The sequence below is a fragment of the Phyllobates terribilis genome, unplaced genomic scaffold (assembly GCF_046119375.1).
Source record: "Phyllobates terribilis strain yellow unplaced genomic scaffold, ASM4611937v1 Scaffold_3__8_contigs__length_932513732, whole genome shotgun sequence".
Lineage (NCBI taxonomy): Eukaryota > Metazoa > Chordata > Amphibia > Anura > Dendrobatidae > Phyllobates > Phyllobates terribilis.
In genome coordinates, this window is record NW_027362763.1 from 925,099,783 (window position 1) to 925,120,354 (window position 20,572).

A 20,572-nucleotide genomic window follows, 5' to 3' on the forward strand; every position below is an offset into this window, starting at 1 on the left:
ACTAGGGAGGGACAATAGCCTGAAGGACCTTCCTTCCGAAGGCTAAATCTCCAACAGACATTAGGTTTAGTCTGAAGTGTTTGGAGAAAGTATGAATTGAGGACCATGTGGCAGCTCTGCAAATCTGTTCGATGGATGCGCTGTTTTTTTCAGCCCAGGAGACCGATATCGCCCTTGTAGAATGGGCCTTGAGCTTTGCTGGAGGAGGTAGACCCTGGATCTGGTAAACCTCCGTAATCACCCTCTTAATCCAGTTGGCTATTGTGGATTTTGCTGCTTTTTTTCCTCTGTATGGACCTTGTATATGGACAAATAGGTTCTTGTCTTTCCTTCCTTCTTCTGTTTCCTGAAGATAGTGCAGTACTATTTTCCGAACGTCCAGAGTGTGGAATTCCATCTCTTTTTTGCCTTTTGGGTTGTCACAAAAAGATGGAAGGATTATCTCCTGAGATCTGTGGAAATTTGAGACAACCTTAGATAGAAATGAAGAGTCAAGTTGGAAAATTAGATGATCTTCCAGGATTCTCAGGTAGGGTTCATTGATCGAAAGGGCCTGTAGTTCACACACTCTTCTGGCTGTAGTTATTGCCACCAGGAATGCCGTTTTGCAGGTCAGCCTGTCCAGTCTTATGGTTGATATGCGCTCAAAGGGTGGAAGGGTTAACCCTTTCAGAACAATGTTAAGGTCCCAGGGGGGAACCAGGTCTGTTACTCTAGGGTGGATGCGGGTGGCTTCTGTCATAAATCTTCTCACCCACTGATGTTTCGCTAGTCTTTGATCGAAGAACTTAACGCCGCTACCTGGACCTTAAGAGTACTAGGTCTGAGACCTTTGTCCAGGCCTTCTTTTAAAAAGTCTAGAATCTGAGCCACATCAGCCCTATGAGGGTCAGGGCGAGTGGGTGCACACCACCTTAAGAAGGTTTTCCAGATCTTATGGTAAATGGTGTTCGTTACAGGTTTCCTGCTCTTCTGGAGAGTTTTGATGACTTTCTCTGAGAGGCCTCTTGTCTTTAATATCAGGAATTCAGAAGCCAGGCAGTTAGGTGTAGTCTCTCGGGATCCGGATGGTGAATCGGTCCCTGGAGAAGGAGATCCTTGATGGGAGGAAGGATTAGAGGGCTCTCCACACTCAGACTGGTTAACGTTCCAAACCAACTGCTTTTTGGCCAGCGAGGGGCCACTAGGATTACTCTGGTCCCTTCGGTCCTTATCTTCTGTAAGGTTTTTGAAAGGATAGGTAGTGGGGGAAAGGCATATGCTAGTTTAAACTCCCATTTGTAAGTGAATGCGTCCACGTCCAGGCAAGGGCCGTTTGGATCCAGGGAGAAATATTGAGGTACTTTTGCGTTCTGGTGTCCGGCGAAGAGATCTACCTCTGGATAGCCCCATCTCTCGACTAACATCTGGAAGACGTTTGGGTTTAGACTCCACTCTCCTGAATGAATCTTTGTTCTGCTTAAGAAGACGGCCTGGATATTGACTGAACCTTTGATATGAAGAGCCAACAAGGATAGAAGATGTTCTTCAGCCCAGGAGAATATTCTTGCCGAGATTGCTTTTAAGCTTTCGTATCTTGTGCCCCCTTGATGACAAAGGTGGGCTACCGTGGTGATATTGTCTGAAAATATCTGAATGTGAGATTTCTGGACCAGAGGCTCTGCTGCTCTGAGGACTTCCTCTACGGCCTTTAGTTCTCTGAAATTCGATGAGCATTGGCTCACCTCTTTGGTCCATATACCCTGGAATAGCTCTTGGGAGACCATGGCTCCCCATCCCTTTTCGCTGGCATCCACCTTTATGGTTACCAGCGGATTATGGATCCATGGTACTCCTCTGTTCAGATTTTTTCCGTTCAGCCACCAGAATAGAGAAATCCTTACTCATGGTGGTATAGGGATTCTCCTGTTCAGAGACCGTGGAGATCCGTCCCAATTTGTAAGGATGTGGGTCTGTATTGTTCGAGTGTGCGCCTGAGCCCAGGCCACCATCTGAATACAGGAAGTTATAGACCCGAGGACCGACATGGCGTTTCTTAATGATACTGATCTTCTGCTCCTCAGGACATTGATTTTTGCTTTTATCATGACCTGTTTTTGTTTGGGCAGGAATGACATCTGGCTGTGGGAATCCAATAGTACTCCTAGAAATGTTTTTGTCATGGAGGGAACCATCTCTGATTTTCCCTGGTTCACTAACCAGCCCAGAGATGATAGGATCTGAGTTGTCAACTGTAGACGTTCTCGGAGTACTGGCACTGAGGGCCCGATTAATAACAGGTCGTCGAGGTATGGTACTATTGAAATATTCTGACCCCTGATATAAGCCATGACTTTTGTAAATATTTGCGGGGCTGATGAAATTCCAAATGGGAGAACATTGAATTGATAGAAGACTATTTGAACCCCTTGAGCCACTGCGAATCTTAGGAACCTCCTGTGAAGTGGATGTATGGGGATGTTGTAATATGCATCCTGGAGGTCGATTGTGGCCATGACATGGTCCTGTCCTATCAGAGGGACCGTCGACCTGATGGATTCCATCTTGAATCGTTGGTAGTGGATATACTGATTCAGTGGCCTTAGATTGATAACTCTGTGTGAGCCATTTGTTTTTTTTTTATTAGGAAGAGCCTGGAATAATGTCCTGTGCCTAACTCTCTTGTAGGAACCAGGGATATCACCCCTGAGCACAATAGGTCTGTAAGACTGGATATCAGGGTGGCCTGACGACTCAGAGGAGAGCGGTGTTAACCTTATCCTCTCTGGAGGATAGGAGGAGAAATGTATTTATACTCTGAACTCGACAACCCTCAGGACCCATGGGTCTGAGCAGATTTCTTTCCACAGAGGGAGAAAATTCGAGATGCGGCCCCCGACTGTCCTGACGTCAAGGACTGTTCTGACGTTGGTTTTGGGAGAGAAAAAGGATTTTTGCCTCCTCCACCTTTTGGGTAGCTCCATTGTCCTGCTTTGCCTTTACCCCTATATTGAGGGGTCTGTTCTTGGGAGGGAAAAAAAAAGGCCTCTTCCTCACATTCCTATGTTCCGGGAGGGCCGCCTTCTTGTCTGAGGCCTTCTCTAGAAGATCATCTAGGGCTGGCCCGCACATGTATTTCCCCTTAAAGGGGATGGAACACAACTTCATTTTTGATGCCACGTCGCCATTCCAGGATTTCAACCATAGGGCCCTTGTTACAGAGTTTGATAGCCCAGATGCTCTTGCCGCCACTCTCACGGATTCTGCAGAGGCGTCGGCTAAAAACCCCGTAGCCTTCTGTAGAAGTGGTAGGGATGCCAAGATGTCTTCTCTGGGGGTGCCGGAAACTAGGTGTTCCTCCAGTTGATCTAGCAAACGAGCCATTGATCGAGCTATGCCAGTAGAGACTGCGTTGGTGCTTAAAAGTGTTGCCGAGGTCTCCCAGGATTTCCTGAGTAGTCCCTCCATTTTGCAATCCAAGGGGTCTTTTAATGGAGAGGAATCTTCAAAGGGCAGTGTGGTTTTCTTTGCTACTCGTGCAATTTGGATATCCACTCTTGGGACTTCAGACCAGCATTCTGCCGTCTCATGGTCTACAGGAAATCTATCCCTTAACTCTGTAGGGGTATTTAATCTCTTTTCTGGAGATTCCCACTCCTCTAAGACTAAGTCCCTAATACTCTGGTGTATAGGGAACACCAATTTTTTCCTGGAACGTGCCCCCCGAGACATCTGATCCTGTGCTGTTTGGGGCACTTTTTCTTCCTCGACCTCCATAGTTCTCCTTACTGCCATGAGGAGTTCCTCCAAACTATCTGATGGAAAATAATCTCTCTCTCATTGGGAGTTATCAGGAGTTGGACTTAGTTCACCTTTCTCTGGAAGATCTTCCGAGATATATATCTCCTCTTGAGAGTCTTCCTCCCCTCCCTCTGGCGGGCCAATCTTCCTCTTTTTTGGCTGCTGAGGGAGTAGATGTAGAACCCTGACTAAGTGAGGGCGTAGGGAGAGTGACCGAGGCTAAGGAGAATTTGATCGCCTGGCGTACAATCCCCTTTATCTCCTCCATTAAGGAAGGTTGTTCCTGCCTGATAATCTTCTCCGTACAGTCCTTGCATAGGGGCTTTCTATGGGAGGACGATAGTTTTTTGTACAGATGGGACATCTGCGTGACGGTTTAACTTTTTCTCCAGATGCAGGTTCCTTGTCCCCCTACAAGAGAGGGGAAAAGGGGAGGGGAGCTATAATCACTATTTCCTGCATCTGGGAGATGGACTACCAATGCCATACTTCCTGGGACCGGATCGGCGCTGGGCTCTACAGATACAGAGCGAGAAGCTTCAACAGACATGGTTTTGTCCTACCTGTAGATGTCTTCCTGTCCAGGGCTCCTTTTATGGGCAACAGGACCAGCGCCTCCCTCTGTTTAGATGGCTCCTCCCCCGGTGTCCAGGTGAAGATTTCTTATCAACGGCGGTATTCCGCTCTTCTTCCCCCATAGTTTTTTGATGCGGTTCGCAGTGGAACGCAACTGCCGGAAGTGACGTCATCATCCACTGCCCAGCATCCGACGTTACTTCCGGCGCCGTGGCGTGCGCTCCACATCCGGGAGACGGCATCGCCCGCGCATCCAGAGGGGGAGGAGATGGACCGGAGAGCTCAGAGAGATCCTGCAGACCTTACCCGAGAGCGCGGACTGCAGGAAGGGGTCCCGAATCCGGAGGAGAGAGGAGCAGCGGCCTGAGGAGGAGAGGTAAAGACCGCTCGATCCTCTGCTGCACAGCTAGTAGCTTTCCCCCAGTGCCTGTAGCCAGCCCAGCACACTGGGGATGATCTCTTCATCCCTGATAGGGACAGGAAATAACACTGGAGGGAGGATGTGGGAAGGGCTATTTAAACCTCTTCGTATTTCCTGTCCCTATTAGGGTGGGGTTACATCCTCCTGTGTGCTGTCGTGGGGGGTTATTAGAGAAAAAAAGTTTTTGTTCCAAAATTGTGCTGACTTAAAGTAGACATGTGGGAAATGTTATTTATTAATAATTTATGTGACATCTCTCTCTGATTTAAGAGCATGAAAATTCAAAGCTTGAAAATTGCAAAAATTTTCAAAATTTTCACCAAATTTCCGATTTTTTCACAAAGTAACGCAAGTCATATCGAAGAAATTTTACTACTACCATGATGTACTATGTCACGAAAAAACAATCTCAGAATCAGAGGGATCCGTTGAAGCATTCCAGAGTTATTACCTCATAAAATGACAGTGGTCAGAATTGTAAAAATTGGCCTGGTCATTAACGTACAAACCACCTTTGGGGGTAAAGTAGTTAAAGGGAAGTTGCTACGATTTTTAATTTTGTATTATAAATTATTGATTATATAATCAATTACTTTTAATACAAAATTAAATGTACCACTAGTTTTTTATTGATTAATTTTTACATTAGCCACTGGGGGCTGCCATTTTCATTTGGGGGTGTGTAAATGTCCGAGCAAGACAGTTACACACCTCACTTATGGAAGTCCTGGGCATAAGAGACTAAGGTCGCCGTCTGACCGCATCTGTAACATTGAGCCCGTTCCTCCTGCCTCTTAGCTGCGACCTGGGCATGCCCCCTGAGGCTGTCTAGGTCACAGCAGTCGGAGGAAATCGTTTGTGGAGCTTGCATTTTAAGCTGCGAGCTGCACATTCCCCTGTCATCGTACGCACTGCTCAGTCAGTGCGTGCCATGACAGGAGCTGCCGGGAAGACAAGGCGCCAGGAGTGGAGGTCCGGGGTGAGTATCTGGGGCTGGGAATGGTGATCTCAGCCTGTCAGCTGTGATCACCGCTCACAGAAGACACAGCTCTTTGTGGGAGCATGTGGAATGTAAGTAGAGGCGTTATTGCTTCTTTGTTTTTTGCAGTGAATATATGGGGGCCATATATACCAGGATGCAGGGCAGCATATACCAGGATTGGGGCCTTTAGACTGTGGGGCACTCCATGGGGCCATTAGGCTGTGGGGCACTCCATGGGGCACGTCGTGGGGCCATTAGACTGTGGGGCACTCCACGGGGCCATTAGACTGAGGGTGGGGCACTCCACGGGGCCATTAGATTGAGGGTGGGGCACTGCACGGGGCCATTAGATTGAGGGTGGGGCACTGCACGGGGCCATTAGACTGAGGGTGGGGCACTCCACGGGCCATTAGACTGAGGGTTCGGCGACTCTGATGAGCGTTGTAGTTACGTCACTGCTCATCAGACCCGCCTTGGCTCATGGAGCGCAGTGGCATCCGGAATGGCTGCTGCTACAGCCTATGAAGCATCATCCTCTGAACAATGCTCCATAGCCTTTGGACATCGGATTCGGGAATCGCCGTGGGAACACCATGGACTATGGTGGACCTGCATGGGGTTTTTTTGTTTGTTTTTTTTCAAAAATAAATTGGTGAACCAGGGAAAGTGTCTGGGAGTATTTATTCAAATACAATGTATTTTTCTGTCTGTGTATTTTTTTCCCCGTTAGTAGGTTAGTAATGGGGGTGTCTGATAGACCCCTCTCCATTACTAACCACAGGGCTTGATGCCAGATGTGATTTTTGACAATTCACAGCTGTCATCAACCCCAACTACCATTACCCCGATTGCCACAGCACAAAAGCAATCGGGAAGAGACAAAGCGCCAGAATTGACGCATCTAATGTGATGTGCCAATTCTGGGGTGGCTGTGGGCTGGTATTTTTATGCTGGAAAGGGCCCAAAAACCAGGGACCTTCCCAGCCTGATAATATAAGCCGGCAGCTGTCTGCTTTACCTTGCCTGGCTACCAAAAATAGTGGGGAACCATACGTGTTTTTTTTCACTTATTAGGGTAAACACACTTTAGTGCCACATGAAAGGCACTAAAGGGTGCAACTTTATTATATGTAGGGGTTATGAAATTATATATCTACAGGACGTTTTTATTCTATTACACAATTTCTCCCATAGAAGTGGACAGAGCAGAGTTACATATTTCTGTGGGAGCAGTGGTATAATGTGTGACCCTGCTCCGTCCACTTCTATAGGAGCAGTGGTGTAATGCATGACCCTGCTCTGTCCACTATATTACTGCTCCCATAAAAGTAGACAAATCGGGGTCATACATTACACCACTGCTCCTATAGCAGCTATAGAAGTGGACGGAGCATGGTCACACATTACACCACTGCTCCATCCACTTCTATATAAACAGTGGTTTAATGTGTGACAATGCGCACTGCTTAACCACTGCTTATATAGAAGTGGATGGAGCAGGGTCACATATTTCTAAGGGAGCCGTGGTGTAATGTGTGACACCGCTCCGTCCACTTCTATGGGAGCAGTAGTGTAATGGGTGACCTCGCTCCATCCACTTCTTTGGGAGAAGTGGTGTAATGTGTGACACATTACACATGCTGTTGCAGTGACTAGTACGTTGCAGTGACCAGTACGCTGTATTGCTCAGTACGTTGTGCCCAGCACATGCTTCTGGAGACACGCACCCATAGATTAGGCGGGCTCTCATCACTACAGAGATGCCAAACATGTGGACACTAAATGTGGTTTAGACACATTAGGGCTCAGAAGGAAGGGGGCATTTGGATTTTTGAGCGCAGAATTTCTTTTAGGAGGCGAGGAGCCATTTCGCTTTTCCAGTGCCTTTATGCTACCAATAACATGGAAGACCCCTATATTACCGAGAACAGATGACGGACCTGAGTGGGGTCTTTTTCTATGGATTGAGTTGAAGCTTTTGTTATGAACATTTTACATAACATTTTGGATCACATATACACGGCACTCTACGCTGAGCTCTTACATTGGCCTTTCCATCTAAATCGCCGAATGAAATGAGGAAACCCCCGTTGGATCCAATCACTATAATGAGGCAGCAGAGTTACTCTGAACTCCATATGGCCTCTGTTCAGCGGTGTGGCCAACGGCGCTTTTATGCACGCCTGAAAAGACTGACACCATGGGATCACAAGTCAGACAGCATCCACAGTAACTCCATCTGCCTCATTATAGGGAATCTTTTCCCGGGGGTTCTGTCTGAATCATGTATTTCAGAGATTTACACGGAAACCCCGATGTAAGCGCTCAGCACAGAGCACAGGATAAATATGCGCCGAGCCTTACTGCGATCTTTGAGAGGCAGAAGTAAAAAAAAAATAGCAGCAGGTGAAGAATTTGTTTTATTTATTTTTTTACGCCGTTCCTCATGCTGTATAAGTGATTAGACGACTTTATTCTTCGGGTCAGTGCAATAACAGCGATACCAGATTTTTAAGGGTTTTTATGTTTGGAAGCGGTCACACACTAAAAGATGCTTTTTTGTTGTTGCAAAAACTAGTTTTGAGAGCTATTTGAGAGCATATTTTGAGAGCTATAATTTTCCATACTTCGGAAGAGTCATGAGAGGGCTTTTTTTTGCGGGACGAGTTGACGTTTTTATATTAGTACCATTTTCGGGCACATGACATTTATTGATCACTTTCTATTCCAAAGAACAAAGAACAGAAATTCAGAAATAGTTTTTTTTTTAAAGACGTTCCGTGTGTGGTAAAATTGATGAGGCAGCTTTATTCTTTGGTTCAGTACGATTACAGCGCTACCATATTTATATCTTTTTTATGTTTTGGTGCTTTTATGCAATAAAAATTAATTTATAGGTGGTATGATAAAGCATCATTTTATTTATTTATTTTTTTACCATATTCACTAGAGAGGTTAACTAGAGGGACAGTTTTATAGGTCAGGTCAATTGGGACATAGAGATACCAAATATGTGTACTTTTTATATATATTTTATTCATAAAAATATTTATGGGTACGAGATATATATATATATATATATATATATATATATGTTTTAGATATATTTTTTAAATACTTCTACATTTTTTTTCACCTTTTTTTTTTTTTTTTTTTAAACTTTGTCCCACTTTGGGACTTTCACTTATTACAGGTTGATCGCTTGTATAGCATAGGGATGCAAGAGTATTCCTATGCTGTACAAACTGCCAGCGCTGCACTGACAAGCGAACTTGCTACATCATGCACTGAGCATGATCAAGCAACTTTGCTAGCTCTGGTGACCTGGATGTCGTCATCGGGTCGCAATAGCAACGATCGAGCCCCCGCGATGACGTGGGGGACTATGACGACGGGGGCGCCGATCAAAGGGCAGAAGGGGCTTCCTCCCTCTGCCTGCTGGCTGGCTAAATGCTGCGATCGATTTGGATCGTAGCATTTAGGGGTTAAAGTGCCGGGAGAGGTGCGGCACTGCTCCTAGCACTGAGTACCGGGTGTCAGTTGTCAGCTGCCACCTGGTGGCGATCGAAAGCGCACAGCTCCTGTGAGTGGGCAATCACCATGACGTATCCATAAGTCCAAGGTCGGTTAGTACCAGGCAACCTGGACGTATGGATACGTCAAAGGTCATGAAGGGGTTAAAGGTGTATAAATTTGGAGGCTTAGACCTTTGCCAACTCTGGTCTTTGCGTGCAGCTATTAAGTGCAAATTATAAATAGACAAGAGATGTACCAGAAGGTAAGAGCTACGTTTTACGGAGTGACCCCATCTCTTCATTTTGACACAAATACTTTCACCATGCTTACATATGCCCTTACAGTTTATGCTCCACTAATCCTTACGGGCCTTTGCCATCACATAAACTCCAGCACTCTCCAAACAAATAATTATCTCAACTTCCATTTTACCTACCCAGCAGACCTCATTTTCTCGTACTGTTTGCTCTCGTTTTGGTTCTCCTCACAGCTGGTGATAGATCTCCCAATCCTTGACCCCCACAGCTGATAACCCCCCATGACTCCTATCACTCTGCACTTGCTAGAAACTACCGCAATCTCTCCAACATAAAACCCATCACTTTGGAAAGCCATTCCATCTCAATAAGCTCCACGACCTCTATGTTTTGCAACCAATCCTTCCTGGGCCTCACCGAAACATGTCCAACACCCCTTGACACAGCCTCCTCTGCTGTGCTAAGTTGGCCTTCACTTCACCCACACTCCTCCCTCCCTGGCAATAGACATGGTGGAGGAGTGGGTCTTCTCCTTTCTAACAACTGCACCTTCAGCCAAATTTCACCTCCACCCTCCCTTATTTTGACGTGTGCTCTGTCCGTATTTGGACTCCCTCCGAGTGGCCATCATATACCGACCCCCGGGCTCGGTCACTGCCTTTATTGACCAGTTCTCCACCTGGCTTCTACATTTTCTTTCTGCTGACATTCCCACCATCATCATGGGTGACTTCAACATCCCCACTTACACCCACCAGTTGGCAGCCTTCAAACTCCTGTCACTCACTTCATCTTTTGGTCTTTATCAGTGGTCGTCCACAGCCAACCTTACAGATGGACATACATTAGACCTTTATCCGCCTATGCTCCCTATCTAACCACCATCTACTCCATTTCTCATCTCAGTCTTTCTTTTCTGCCCCCCCCCCCATGTCCAGCAACTAGCACACCCCCACAGAAACCTCTCACACATAGACCTGTAACTCACTAAAAAGCTTTGGCAAGTGTCCAGGGTGGCTAAGCAGCGTTGGAAGAAAACATTCACAAGATGACGAACAAATTCAAACAAGCAACTTTCACATTTAAGTCGGCACTCACAGCTGATTAATAGGACCATTTCACAACCCTCATACAGTTGAAACCAGAAGTTTACATACTTTATATAAAAAGACATATATGCTTGTTTTTCTCAATATCTGACACATGAAATTATTATTATTTATTTATATAGCGCCATTGATTCCATGGTGCTGTACATGAGGATGGGTTACATACAAAATACAGATATTACTTACAGTAATCACACTAACAATGATAGATTGGTACAGAGGGAAGAGGACCCAGCCCTTGCAGGCTTGCATTCTACAGGAACAAGACAGTAGGTTGGGGGGGTTGCTGTAGCTCTGGTGTTGTTGAGGTGGTAGCAAGCAAGGACTTGGCAGGCTGTAAGCTTGTTTTAAGAGATGGGTTTTCAGGTTCCTTCGGACGGATCCAAGTGTGGCGGATAATCGGATGTGTTGAGGCACAGAATTCCATAGGATGGGGGATATTTGGGAGAAATCTTGGAGGCGATTGGGCGAGGAACGAATAAGTGTGGAGGAGAGAAGGAGGTCTTGGGAGTACCGGATATTACGTAAGGTAATGTATCGGGAGATTAGTTCAGAGATGTACGGAGGAGAGAGGTTATGGATGGCTTTTTAGGTCAGTGTTAGTAGTTTGAACTGGATACGCTGGTCAAATGGGAGCCAGTGAAGGGATTTGCAAAGGGGGATAGCAGAGGTGTAGCGAGGCGAGAGATGGACCATTTGTGCAGCAGAGTTAAGGATGGACTGGAGGAGTGCAAGAGTGTCAGCAGGTAGGCCACAGAGGAGGATGTTGCAGTAGTCGAGGCGGGAGATGAGGGCATGCACAAGCAGTTTGGTAGATTGAGGGTTGAGGAAAGCACGGATTCTGGAAATATTTTTGAGCTGGAGGCGACAGGAGGTGGCGAGAGCTTGGATGTGGGGTTTGAAGGACAGGGCAGAGTCAAGGGTTACTCCGAGGCAGCGGGTTGCCGGTACAGGGGAAAGTGTGATGTCATTTATTGTGATAGAAAAATCAGGTGAGGAAGATATGCGAGATGGGGGAAAGATGATTTTGTCCACATTGAGCTTGAGGAAGCGGAAGGACAAGAAGGAGGATATGGCTGCTAGACATGCTGGGATTCTGGACAGCAGAAAGGTGACATCTGGGCCAGAGAGGTAGATCTGGGTGTCATCAGCATACAGATGGTACTGGAAGCCATGGAATTTTATGAGCTGTCCCATGCCAAGGGTATAGATTGAGAAGAGTAGGGGTCCTAGGACAGAGCCTTGAGGGACTCCAACAGAGAGGAGGCAGGGTGAGGAGGTAGCGAGGGAGTCGCTAAATGTGCGGTTAGAAAGGTATGAGGAGATCCAAGATAGGGTAAGGTCTTTGACACCGAATGAAGAGAGGATCTGTAGTAAAAGGCTGTGGTCAACTGTATCGAAAGCAGAGGACAGGTCAAGAAGAAGGAATACAGAGAATTGTCTGTTAGCTTTGGCTGTAAGTAAGTCATTGGTGATTTTGGTAAGGGCAGTTTCGGTGGAATGGTGGGGGCGGAAACCGGACTGTCGGTTGTCAAAGAGAGAGTTAGATGAGAAGTGGGAGGAAGTTCAGCGTGAAAGTGTTGCTCAAGTAGTTTGGAGGCAAATGGGAGCAGCGATATGGGGCGGTAGCTGGAGAAGGCGGTTGTGTCGAGGGATAGCTTTTTCAGGACGGGTGTGATTGTGGCATGTTTGAAGGCAGCGGGGAAGGTACCAGAAGTTAGTGATAGGTTGAAGAGATGGGTTAGGGATGGGATGAGTGTGGGGGGTGAGGAAGGGGAGGAGGTGGCATGGGACGGGGTCAAGTGCACAAGTGGTGAGGTGTGATTTTGAGAGGAGAAGAGTAAGGTCTCTTTCCGTGATGTTGGGAAGGGAGGTTATGAGGGAAGGGCAATGGTGTGGAAAACAAAGGGGTTGTGGAGGTCGGACAGTAAAGACTTGCCGTGTTTGGTCAATCTTGTTTTTGAAGTGTGTGGCAAACTCAGCAGAGATGAGGGAGGTTGGTAGGGGCAGTGGAGGGCAGAGGAGAGAGTTAAAAGTGTTGAATAGTTGTTTGGGGTTGTAGGATAGGGAAGATATGAGGGTTGTGAAGTAGGCCTGTTTAGCAAAGGTGAGTGGTGATTTGAATGCGAGTGTTGCTTGTTTGAATGCAGTGAAGTCATCTTGAGTATGTGTTTTCTTCCAATGCCGCTCCGCAAACTTGGACGCTTGTCGAAGCTGTTTAGTGAGGCTGTTGTGCCAAGGTTGCCTGTTGACTCATCGCGCTCTGCCATGCACAAGAGGGGCGACCGAGTCAATAGCTGATGCGAGAGTGGCATCGTAGAAAGAAGTGGCACTGTCTGTGTCGTGGAGTGAAGATATGGATGTCAGTGGTAGAATAGAGTCAGAGAGAGGGAGAAGGGTGGTGGGCGTCAGGGGCACGGATTTTACATTAGAGAGGTTGCGGTAGTTTGCAGTTGGTTTGAAGCGATAGGTGGGGGTCCAGGATTGGGAGATATGTCGCCAGGAGTGAGGAGAAGCAGAGAGAGGGAGAGCAGGTGGGAGGAGGAGAGTGTCTGGCTTCTGTTATGTTTTGGTAGGATTGATATGAGGTTGAGGAGCTCTGCAGATGAGGTCAGGTGGGGAGGTAAGAAGGAAGGAGAGATGATTATTTGGTTAGAGGGTGCTGGGGTTTGGGGATAGCGAAGGAGAGTAAGGATTAGTGGTGCAAGGACAGTAAGGGCATATGTAAGCATAATGAATATTAAGTGTGAAAGAGAATCTTAGTACAAGTAGTAAATTGTTATTCGCACCTTCTGGTCACTTCTGGCATATTTCATTTTTTGACCCTTAAAAGCGACCCTTCATGAAATCAGAATAAACCTTTCCCGTTTTAGGTCAATTAGGATTACCATAATTTTTATATTTGTCACATGCCAGAATAATGAGAGAGAGAATGTTTTAAGGCATTTTTATTACTTACTGCAAAATCAAAAGTTTACATACACTAAGATTACTATTCCTTTAAACAATTCTGGACTGCCCATATGATGATGTCATATGTTTGGAAACTTCTGATAGCTTTTTTGGCAACATCTGAGATAGAGACACACCTGTGGATGTATTTGAATGCACACCTGAAACACACTGCTTCTTTGTGTAGCATCATGGGAAAGGTTAAAGAAATCAGACAAGATATCAGGAAGAGAATTTGGGACTTGTACAAATCTGGCTCATCCTTGGGTACAATTTCAAGATACCGGAAGGTGCCTCGTTCATATGTACAAACAATTATACACAAGTACAAACAAGATGGGAATGTCCAGCCATCACACCGCTCAGGAAGGATTCTGTGTCCCAGAGATGAATGTGCTTTGGTCCGACATGTGCATATCAACCCAAGGACAAAAGCAAAAGACCTTGTAAAGATGATGGCGGAAGCTGGTAATATTGTGTTAACCACAGTGAAAAGAGTACTGGACCAACATGGCTGAAAGGCCACTCTGCCAGGAAGAAGCCATTACTCCAAAAGAAATATAAAAAAGTCAGATTAATGTTTGCAAATGCACACAGGAGCAAAGACCTTTATTTTTGGAGACATGTCCTGTGGTCTGATGAAACTAAAATTGAACTTTTTGGGCATAATGACCATCGTTACGTTTGGAGGAAAAAGGGAGAACCTTGGAAGAACAACACCATCCCAACTGTGAAACACAGGGGGTAGCAGCATAATGTTGTGGGGTTGTTTTGCTGAAGGAGGGACTGGTGCACATCACAAAATACATAGCATCATGATAAAAGAAGATTATGTGGCGATACTGAAGCAACATCTCAAGACATCAGCCAGAAAGTTAAAGCTTGGACAGAAATGGGTCTTCCAAATGGATAATGACCCGTAGCATACTGCCAAAATGGTAACAAAGTGTCTTAAGGATAACAAAGTCAATGTTTTGGAGTGGCCATCACAAAGCCCTGATCTCAATCCTATTGAAAATTTATTGCCAAAGCTGAAAAGGCAGGTGTGAGCAGGGCGACCTACTAACCTGGTCAGTTACATCAGCTTTGTCAGGAGGAATGAGCCCAAATTCCGACCAACTATTGTGAGAAGCTTGTGGAAGGATATCCCAAACGTTTGACCCAAGTCATTCAGTTTAAGGGTAATAGTACCAACTACTAATGAAATGTATGTAAACTTTTGACTTTGCAGCAATAAAAACGTCTTAAAACATTTTCTCTCTCATTATTCTGGCATTTGGCAAATATTAAAAATTATGGTAATCCTAATTGACCTAAAACGGGAATGGTTTATTCTGATTTCACGTCAGATATTGAGAAAAACATGCATATGTGTCTTTTTATATAGTGTATGTAAACTTCTGGTTTCAACTGTAGCTTCTTTATCCCACAAGCCCAAACAGTTTGTCAACACTTTAATCCCTCCACCACTCACCACTACCCCCTCAAGGCTTCCTCATTTCTGCATAAGATTTTGCAGCACATTTCAAAAACTAGATATACCAAACCAGGCAAGTCTTTGCTGCTCAACCACCACAACCTCTTTGTATAACCAGATGACTGGCCTTCCCTCATAACCTTCATCCCCCATCATCACTGAAGGAGAACTTACTCATCTTCTCTCCAAATCGCACCTCACCACCACTTGAACTCTTCACATATCCTGCCCCCAACCTCACCACGTTTATCCCGGCCCTAACTCATCTCTTCAATCTGTCATTAACTTTTGGTACCTTACCTTCAGCTTTTAAACATTCCACAATCACATCTATTTTGAAGGCACCATCCATAAACCGGATCTATACGTCCAGCTATAGTTCCATTTCACTGCTCCCATTTTCCTCTAAACTCCTCGAACAGCATGTCCAGGTTGAATTTTTGGGCCATGTACCTCTATGGCCCAGACGTCGCCTCTCTGCTGTCCAGTATCCAAGAGAGTTTATCAGCCATATCCTTCTTGTAATCAAGGTACCTGAAGCTCAATGTGGACAAAATTGAACTCATCATGGTTCCTCAATCTCACCTAACTCCCCTACCAGATTTATCTATCACAATAAATTACATCTCGTTTTCCCCTGTACCGGAAGTCCAGTGCCTTAGAGTAACCCTAGACGCTGTCCTTCAAAACACACATCCAAGTTCTTACCACCTTCTGCCGCCTCAAATTCAACAATATTTCCAGAATCCGTCCTTTCCACAATCCTGGATCTGCTGAAATGTTAGTACATGGCCTGGTCATCTCCCGCCTTGACTGCAATATCCTCCTCTGTGTACTCCCTGCTAACACTCTTGCACTTCTCCAGTCCATCCTTAACTCTGGTGCCTAACTAATTCACCTCCCTCCTCAACACTCCTCCGCTGCTCCCCTCTGCAAATTCCTTCATTGGCTCTCAATTCCCCAATGTATCCAGTTCAGACTACTAACAATGACCTACAAAGCCATCCATAATCTGTCTCCTCTGTATATCTCTGAACTAATCTCCATTTATCTTTGCACACGTAATCTCTGGTCCTCCCAAGACCCCCTTCTCTCCGCCACACTTACACGTTACAATCGCATGCAAAACTTCTTCTGAGTTTCTCCCATCCTCTGGAATACTGTGACTTAATGTGACAGATTATCCACCAAGTTCACAACATCCAGACGGAGCTTGAAAACCCATCTTTTCAAGAAAGCTTATGGTCAGCAATGATCCCGCTACCACCTCACCACCATTAGAGCTGCTGCAACCCCCAACCTACTGTCTCCTTCAAGATTATCCTGTACACTGCGAGCCTGAAAGGGCAAGGCCTTCTCCCTCTGTTCCAGTCTGTCATTGCTAGTCTGTTCTTTGTAATTTATATTTGTATTTTGTAAGTAACCCGCTCATGTACAGCACCATGGAATCATTGGTGCTCTAAAAATAAATACAGAAAATATTAAGAACCATCTTCAGCGTAAAGAAGAACAAGGAATCCTGTTAATGACATGGCCCCACAGAGCCCTGATCTTATCATCACAGTCTGTCTGAGATTGCATGAAGAAACAGAAAGATTTGTGCAAACTTGTAATCTCAAATTTGTGGTTTGTTCTCCAAGATGTTTGGAACAAACTCTTGTCAAAAACTGTGTGCAAGTGTATGTAGAGGAATTGATGGTGTTGTAAAAGACAAAGGATGGTCACACCAAATATTGATTTGATTTAGATTTCTCTTTTGTTCATTCACTATGCATTTTGTTACTTGATAAAAATTAACTATTAACACTTCTGTATTTGAAAGCATTCTTACTTTGCAGCAATTTTTCCTGCAACGGCCTAAGACTTGCATAGTACTGTATTTTACATTAAACATTGGAAGGGGGTGTATGGATTGAGCTCAGGAGCTGTGGCAGCTAGATACAGGCAGATGTTTGCTGTCTTCAGCAGCTGGCACCCGCTGCTAACAGAAACAACCAGAATTAGCAGTGATTGTTGCTGTTCAACCATTTTAATAGCGCTGTCACTCCCTAGCCACAGTATTTAAATGGAGCGGATACATAGAAAGATTGCTCTGTGATCTTGCACCCCGCATAGGAGATCACTAATGTTACTATATACCGCAATAGCATTGTATTGCAGTATATAGTGCAAGCCATTAAATGGTTTGCTAAAATTGTGTGTTCTTAAAGCAAACCCATTCATGCAAGTGGAAGATAAAAGGTCCTTCTGAGCACAGAGCACTGCGGAATACAGATGATAGAGTCGTAAAAATGAGTCTGCCTAACTTGAATTTCTCTCGGCATTTCTAAAGTATAGTTAGACTATAGTTGTGGCTACAGAAGGATGTGGATATCCATCAAAGTCCTGTGACGGGTGTCCATGAGTGGCTTCAGTCACCCATTCTTCCTTTTGTTAAAAAAAAACAAAAACACATAGCATATGGTATACAGAAACATACCATGAAGGAGGGCAGCCTTCTCACCCAAAGTCACTCCACTGAGCCCGGCACTCAGCAGTGTAGCAGAGAGCTACTACTGTTACACTAACCTGCACGTTTGGCTCAGCTGCTCCTGCTTCACCAAGCTGTGGAAGGCCTCCTGCTACATTCCCTGCCCTCATCGAAGTGGGATGGATGTCCATGGATGGAGCGTAATGTAGGGGGTATCAAGCTAGGGAGGTGGTGCTCACCAGTATTTGTGCACACCAGTTCCTGCTGCACTCAGCGCCCAACATAAATGTGCTGTACAGAAATGTATGTCATGATGTGGAAGCTAGCAAGCAGTGGTGCCCAAAGGAGTATATATAGATTGTAGCCATTGTACTGGAATTCTGCCCTTAAGTGGATGCATTTCTATTATAGATTATTATTACAGTCCTGAGACAGACTACTAGTATACACGTGTATACAATAACTTACCTCCTTTTAAATCTGCTGATGCACCAACATATTGGAAGTTATCCATATTAATCACATCAATTATAGGAGACACAACTCTAGTTCTGTCCTAAAATGAGAAAAAGAAGAGAAAAAGTGCTATTACTAAACCAGTAATTAGGATATAAAAAAGTATAGTTGAAAAACAGTTAGGTCCAGAAATATTTGGACACAGACAAGTTTTGGCATTTTGGCTGTTTACTAGTGTTGAGTGAGTATGTTCTGTTCTGAGTATGCTCGGGCTGAGCTCCGAGTATTTATAGCTGCTCGGTGATATGGTTGAATCGCTCCCGTGTGCATGATTTGCAACTGTTTGACAGCTTTATTACATGTGAGGAATGTGTAAGAAATAGACATTCCTCACATGTATTAAAACTGTCAAACAGTCGCAAATCATGCACACGGGAGCGATTCAACCATATCACCGAGCAGCTGTAAATACTCGGAGCTCGGCCCGAGCATACTCGGCGAAAGGGTTAATAGAACATACTCGCTCATCACTACTCTTTACCAAAACATATTCAAGACACAGTTATATAATCAAAATGGGATTAACCCCTTCACCCCTGAAGGTGGTTTGCACGTTAATGACCAGGCCAATTTTTACAATTCTGACCACTGTCACTTTATAAGGTAATTACTCTGGAACGCTTCAACGGATCACCCTGATTCTGAGATTGTTTTTTAAAACATATTGTACTTCATGATAGTGGCAAAATTTCTTCGATATGACTTACGTTTCCTTGTGAAAAAATAGGAAATTTTGCAATTTTTAAACTTAGAATTCTTATGCCCTTAAATTAGGGAGTTAGGTCTCACAAAATAGTTAATAAGTAACATTTACCACATGACTACATTACATCAGCACAATTTTGGAATCAATTTTTTTATTTTTTATTAGGAAGTTATTAGGGTTACAAGTTGACCAACGATTTCTCATTTTTCCAACAAAATTTACAAAACCTTTTTTTTTTTTAGGGACCACGTCACATTTGAAGTGACTTTGAGGGGACCTTATGACAGAAAATACTCAAAAGTGACAGCATTCTAAGGCTGTGTGCCCACTATGCATTTTTTAAGCGTTTCCGCAGCAGCAATTCCACTGAAGAAATGCTTAAAAAACGCTTGGTAGAAGGTCTGCCATGTTCCCCAATGATAATCGGAAATTTCCGCTGCGGATTATCATTGCGGAAACATCCGCAGCACTACCAATTATTTTGCGGAATCAAGGCGTTTTCGCCGCCATTGACTTGCATTGGAACACATGGAATCCGCCTCACTGCATCTGTACATGCGGATAACATGCGGTTCAATGTGCGGATGGTACCCGGGTCTGGAGGAGAGGAGACTCTCCTCCGGACCCGGGTACCATAGTACCTGTAAAAAAAAGAATAAAATAAAAAATATACAGTACATTATACTTACCTTCTGATGACCCCCAGTCTCAATAGCGATGAATCCTGGCTTGCCGGCAGCTCGCGATGGTCTAAAAAGGACCTGCCATGACGTAATTTAGTCAGGTGACGGGTTACGCGACCGCTGACGTCGGCGGTCGCGTGACCCGTCACATGACTAAATGACGTCATGGCAGGTCCTTTTTAGACCACCTCAAGCTGCCGGCAAGTCAAGACGGATCGGATAAGGACACCAGGGGCCATCAGAAGATAAGTATAATATTTATTTTTTACCATTCTTTTACGGTCACACTATATAAAGCTTGTTTTCAAAGAGACAGACAATACGAATGGTAACAAAAGAGCCCAGGATAACTTCTAAAGAGATTAAAGGTGAAATTCAAGCTCAAGGAACATCAATGTCAGATCGCACCATCCGTCATTGTTTGATCCAGAAGTGGATTTCATGGGAGACGACCAAGGAGAACACCACTGTTGAAAAAAAAAATCATAAAAAAGCCAGACTGGAATTTGCCAAACTACATGTTGACAAGCCACAAAGCTTCTGGGAGAATTCCCTATGGACCGATGAGACAAAAATGGAAGTTTGGCAAGGCACATCAGCTCTATGTTCACAGACGGAAAAATCAAGCATATCAAGAAAAGAACACTGTCCCTACTGTGAAACATGGAGGAGGCTGGGGCTGCTTTGCTGCATCTGGCACAAGGTGTCTTGAATCTGTGCAGAGTACAATGAAATCTCAAGACTATCAAGGGGTTCTACAAAGAAATGTGCTGCCCAGTGTCAGAAAGCTTGGTCTCAGTCACAGGTCATTGGTCTCGCAACAGGATAATGACCAAAAACCACACAGCTAAAAACACCCAAGAATGGCTAAGAGGAAAACATTGGACTATTCTGAAGTGGCCTTCTATGAGCCCTGACCTAAATCCTATTGAGCATCTTTGGAAAGAGCTGAAACATGCTGTCTGGAAAAGGCAACCTTCAACCACGAGACAACTGGAGCAGTTTGCTCATGAGGAGTGGGCCAAAATACCTGTCGAGAGGTGCAGAAGTCTCATTGACAATTACAGGAATCATTTGATTGCAGTGATTGCCTCAAAAGGTTGTTCAACAAAATATTAAGTTAAGAG

At 44.9% G+C, this 20,572-nt stretch overlaps 1 protein-coding gene across 1 annotated transcript in view; it reads right to left on the reverse strand.

Annotated features, from left to right (window-relative positions):
- GALNT2 (polypeptide N-acetylgalactosaminyltransferase 2) overlaps window positions 1-20,572 on the reverse strand; it is a 184,807-nt gene that overhangs the window by 74,618 nt on the left and 89,617 nt on the right. Inside the window, exon 8 of the mRNA XM_073672816.1 lies at window positions 18,009-18,096. Within this exon, the coding sequence (XP_073528917.1) occupies window positions 18,009-18,096 (88 nt within the window). The remainder of the gene's footprint in view (window positions 1-18,008; window positions 18,097-20,572) is intronic.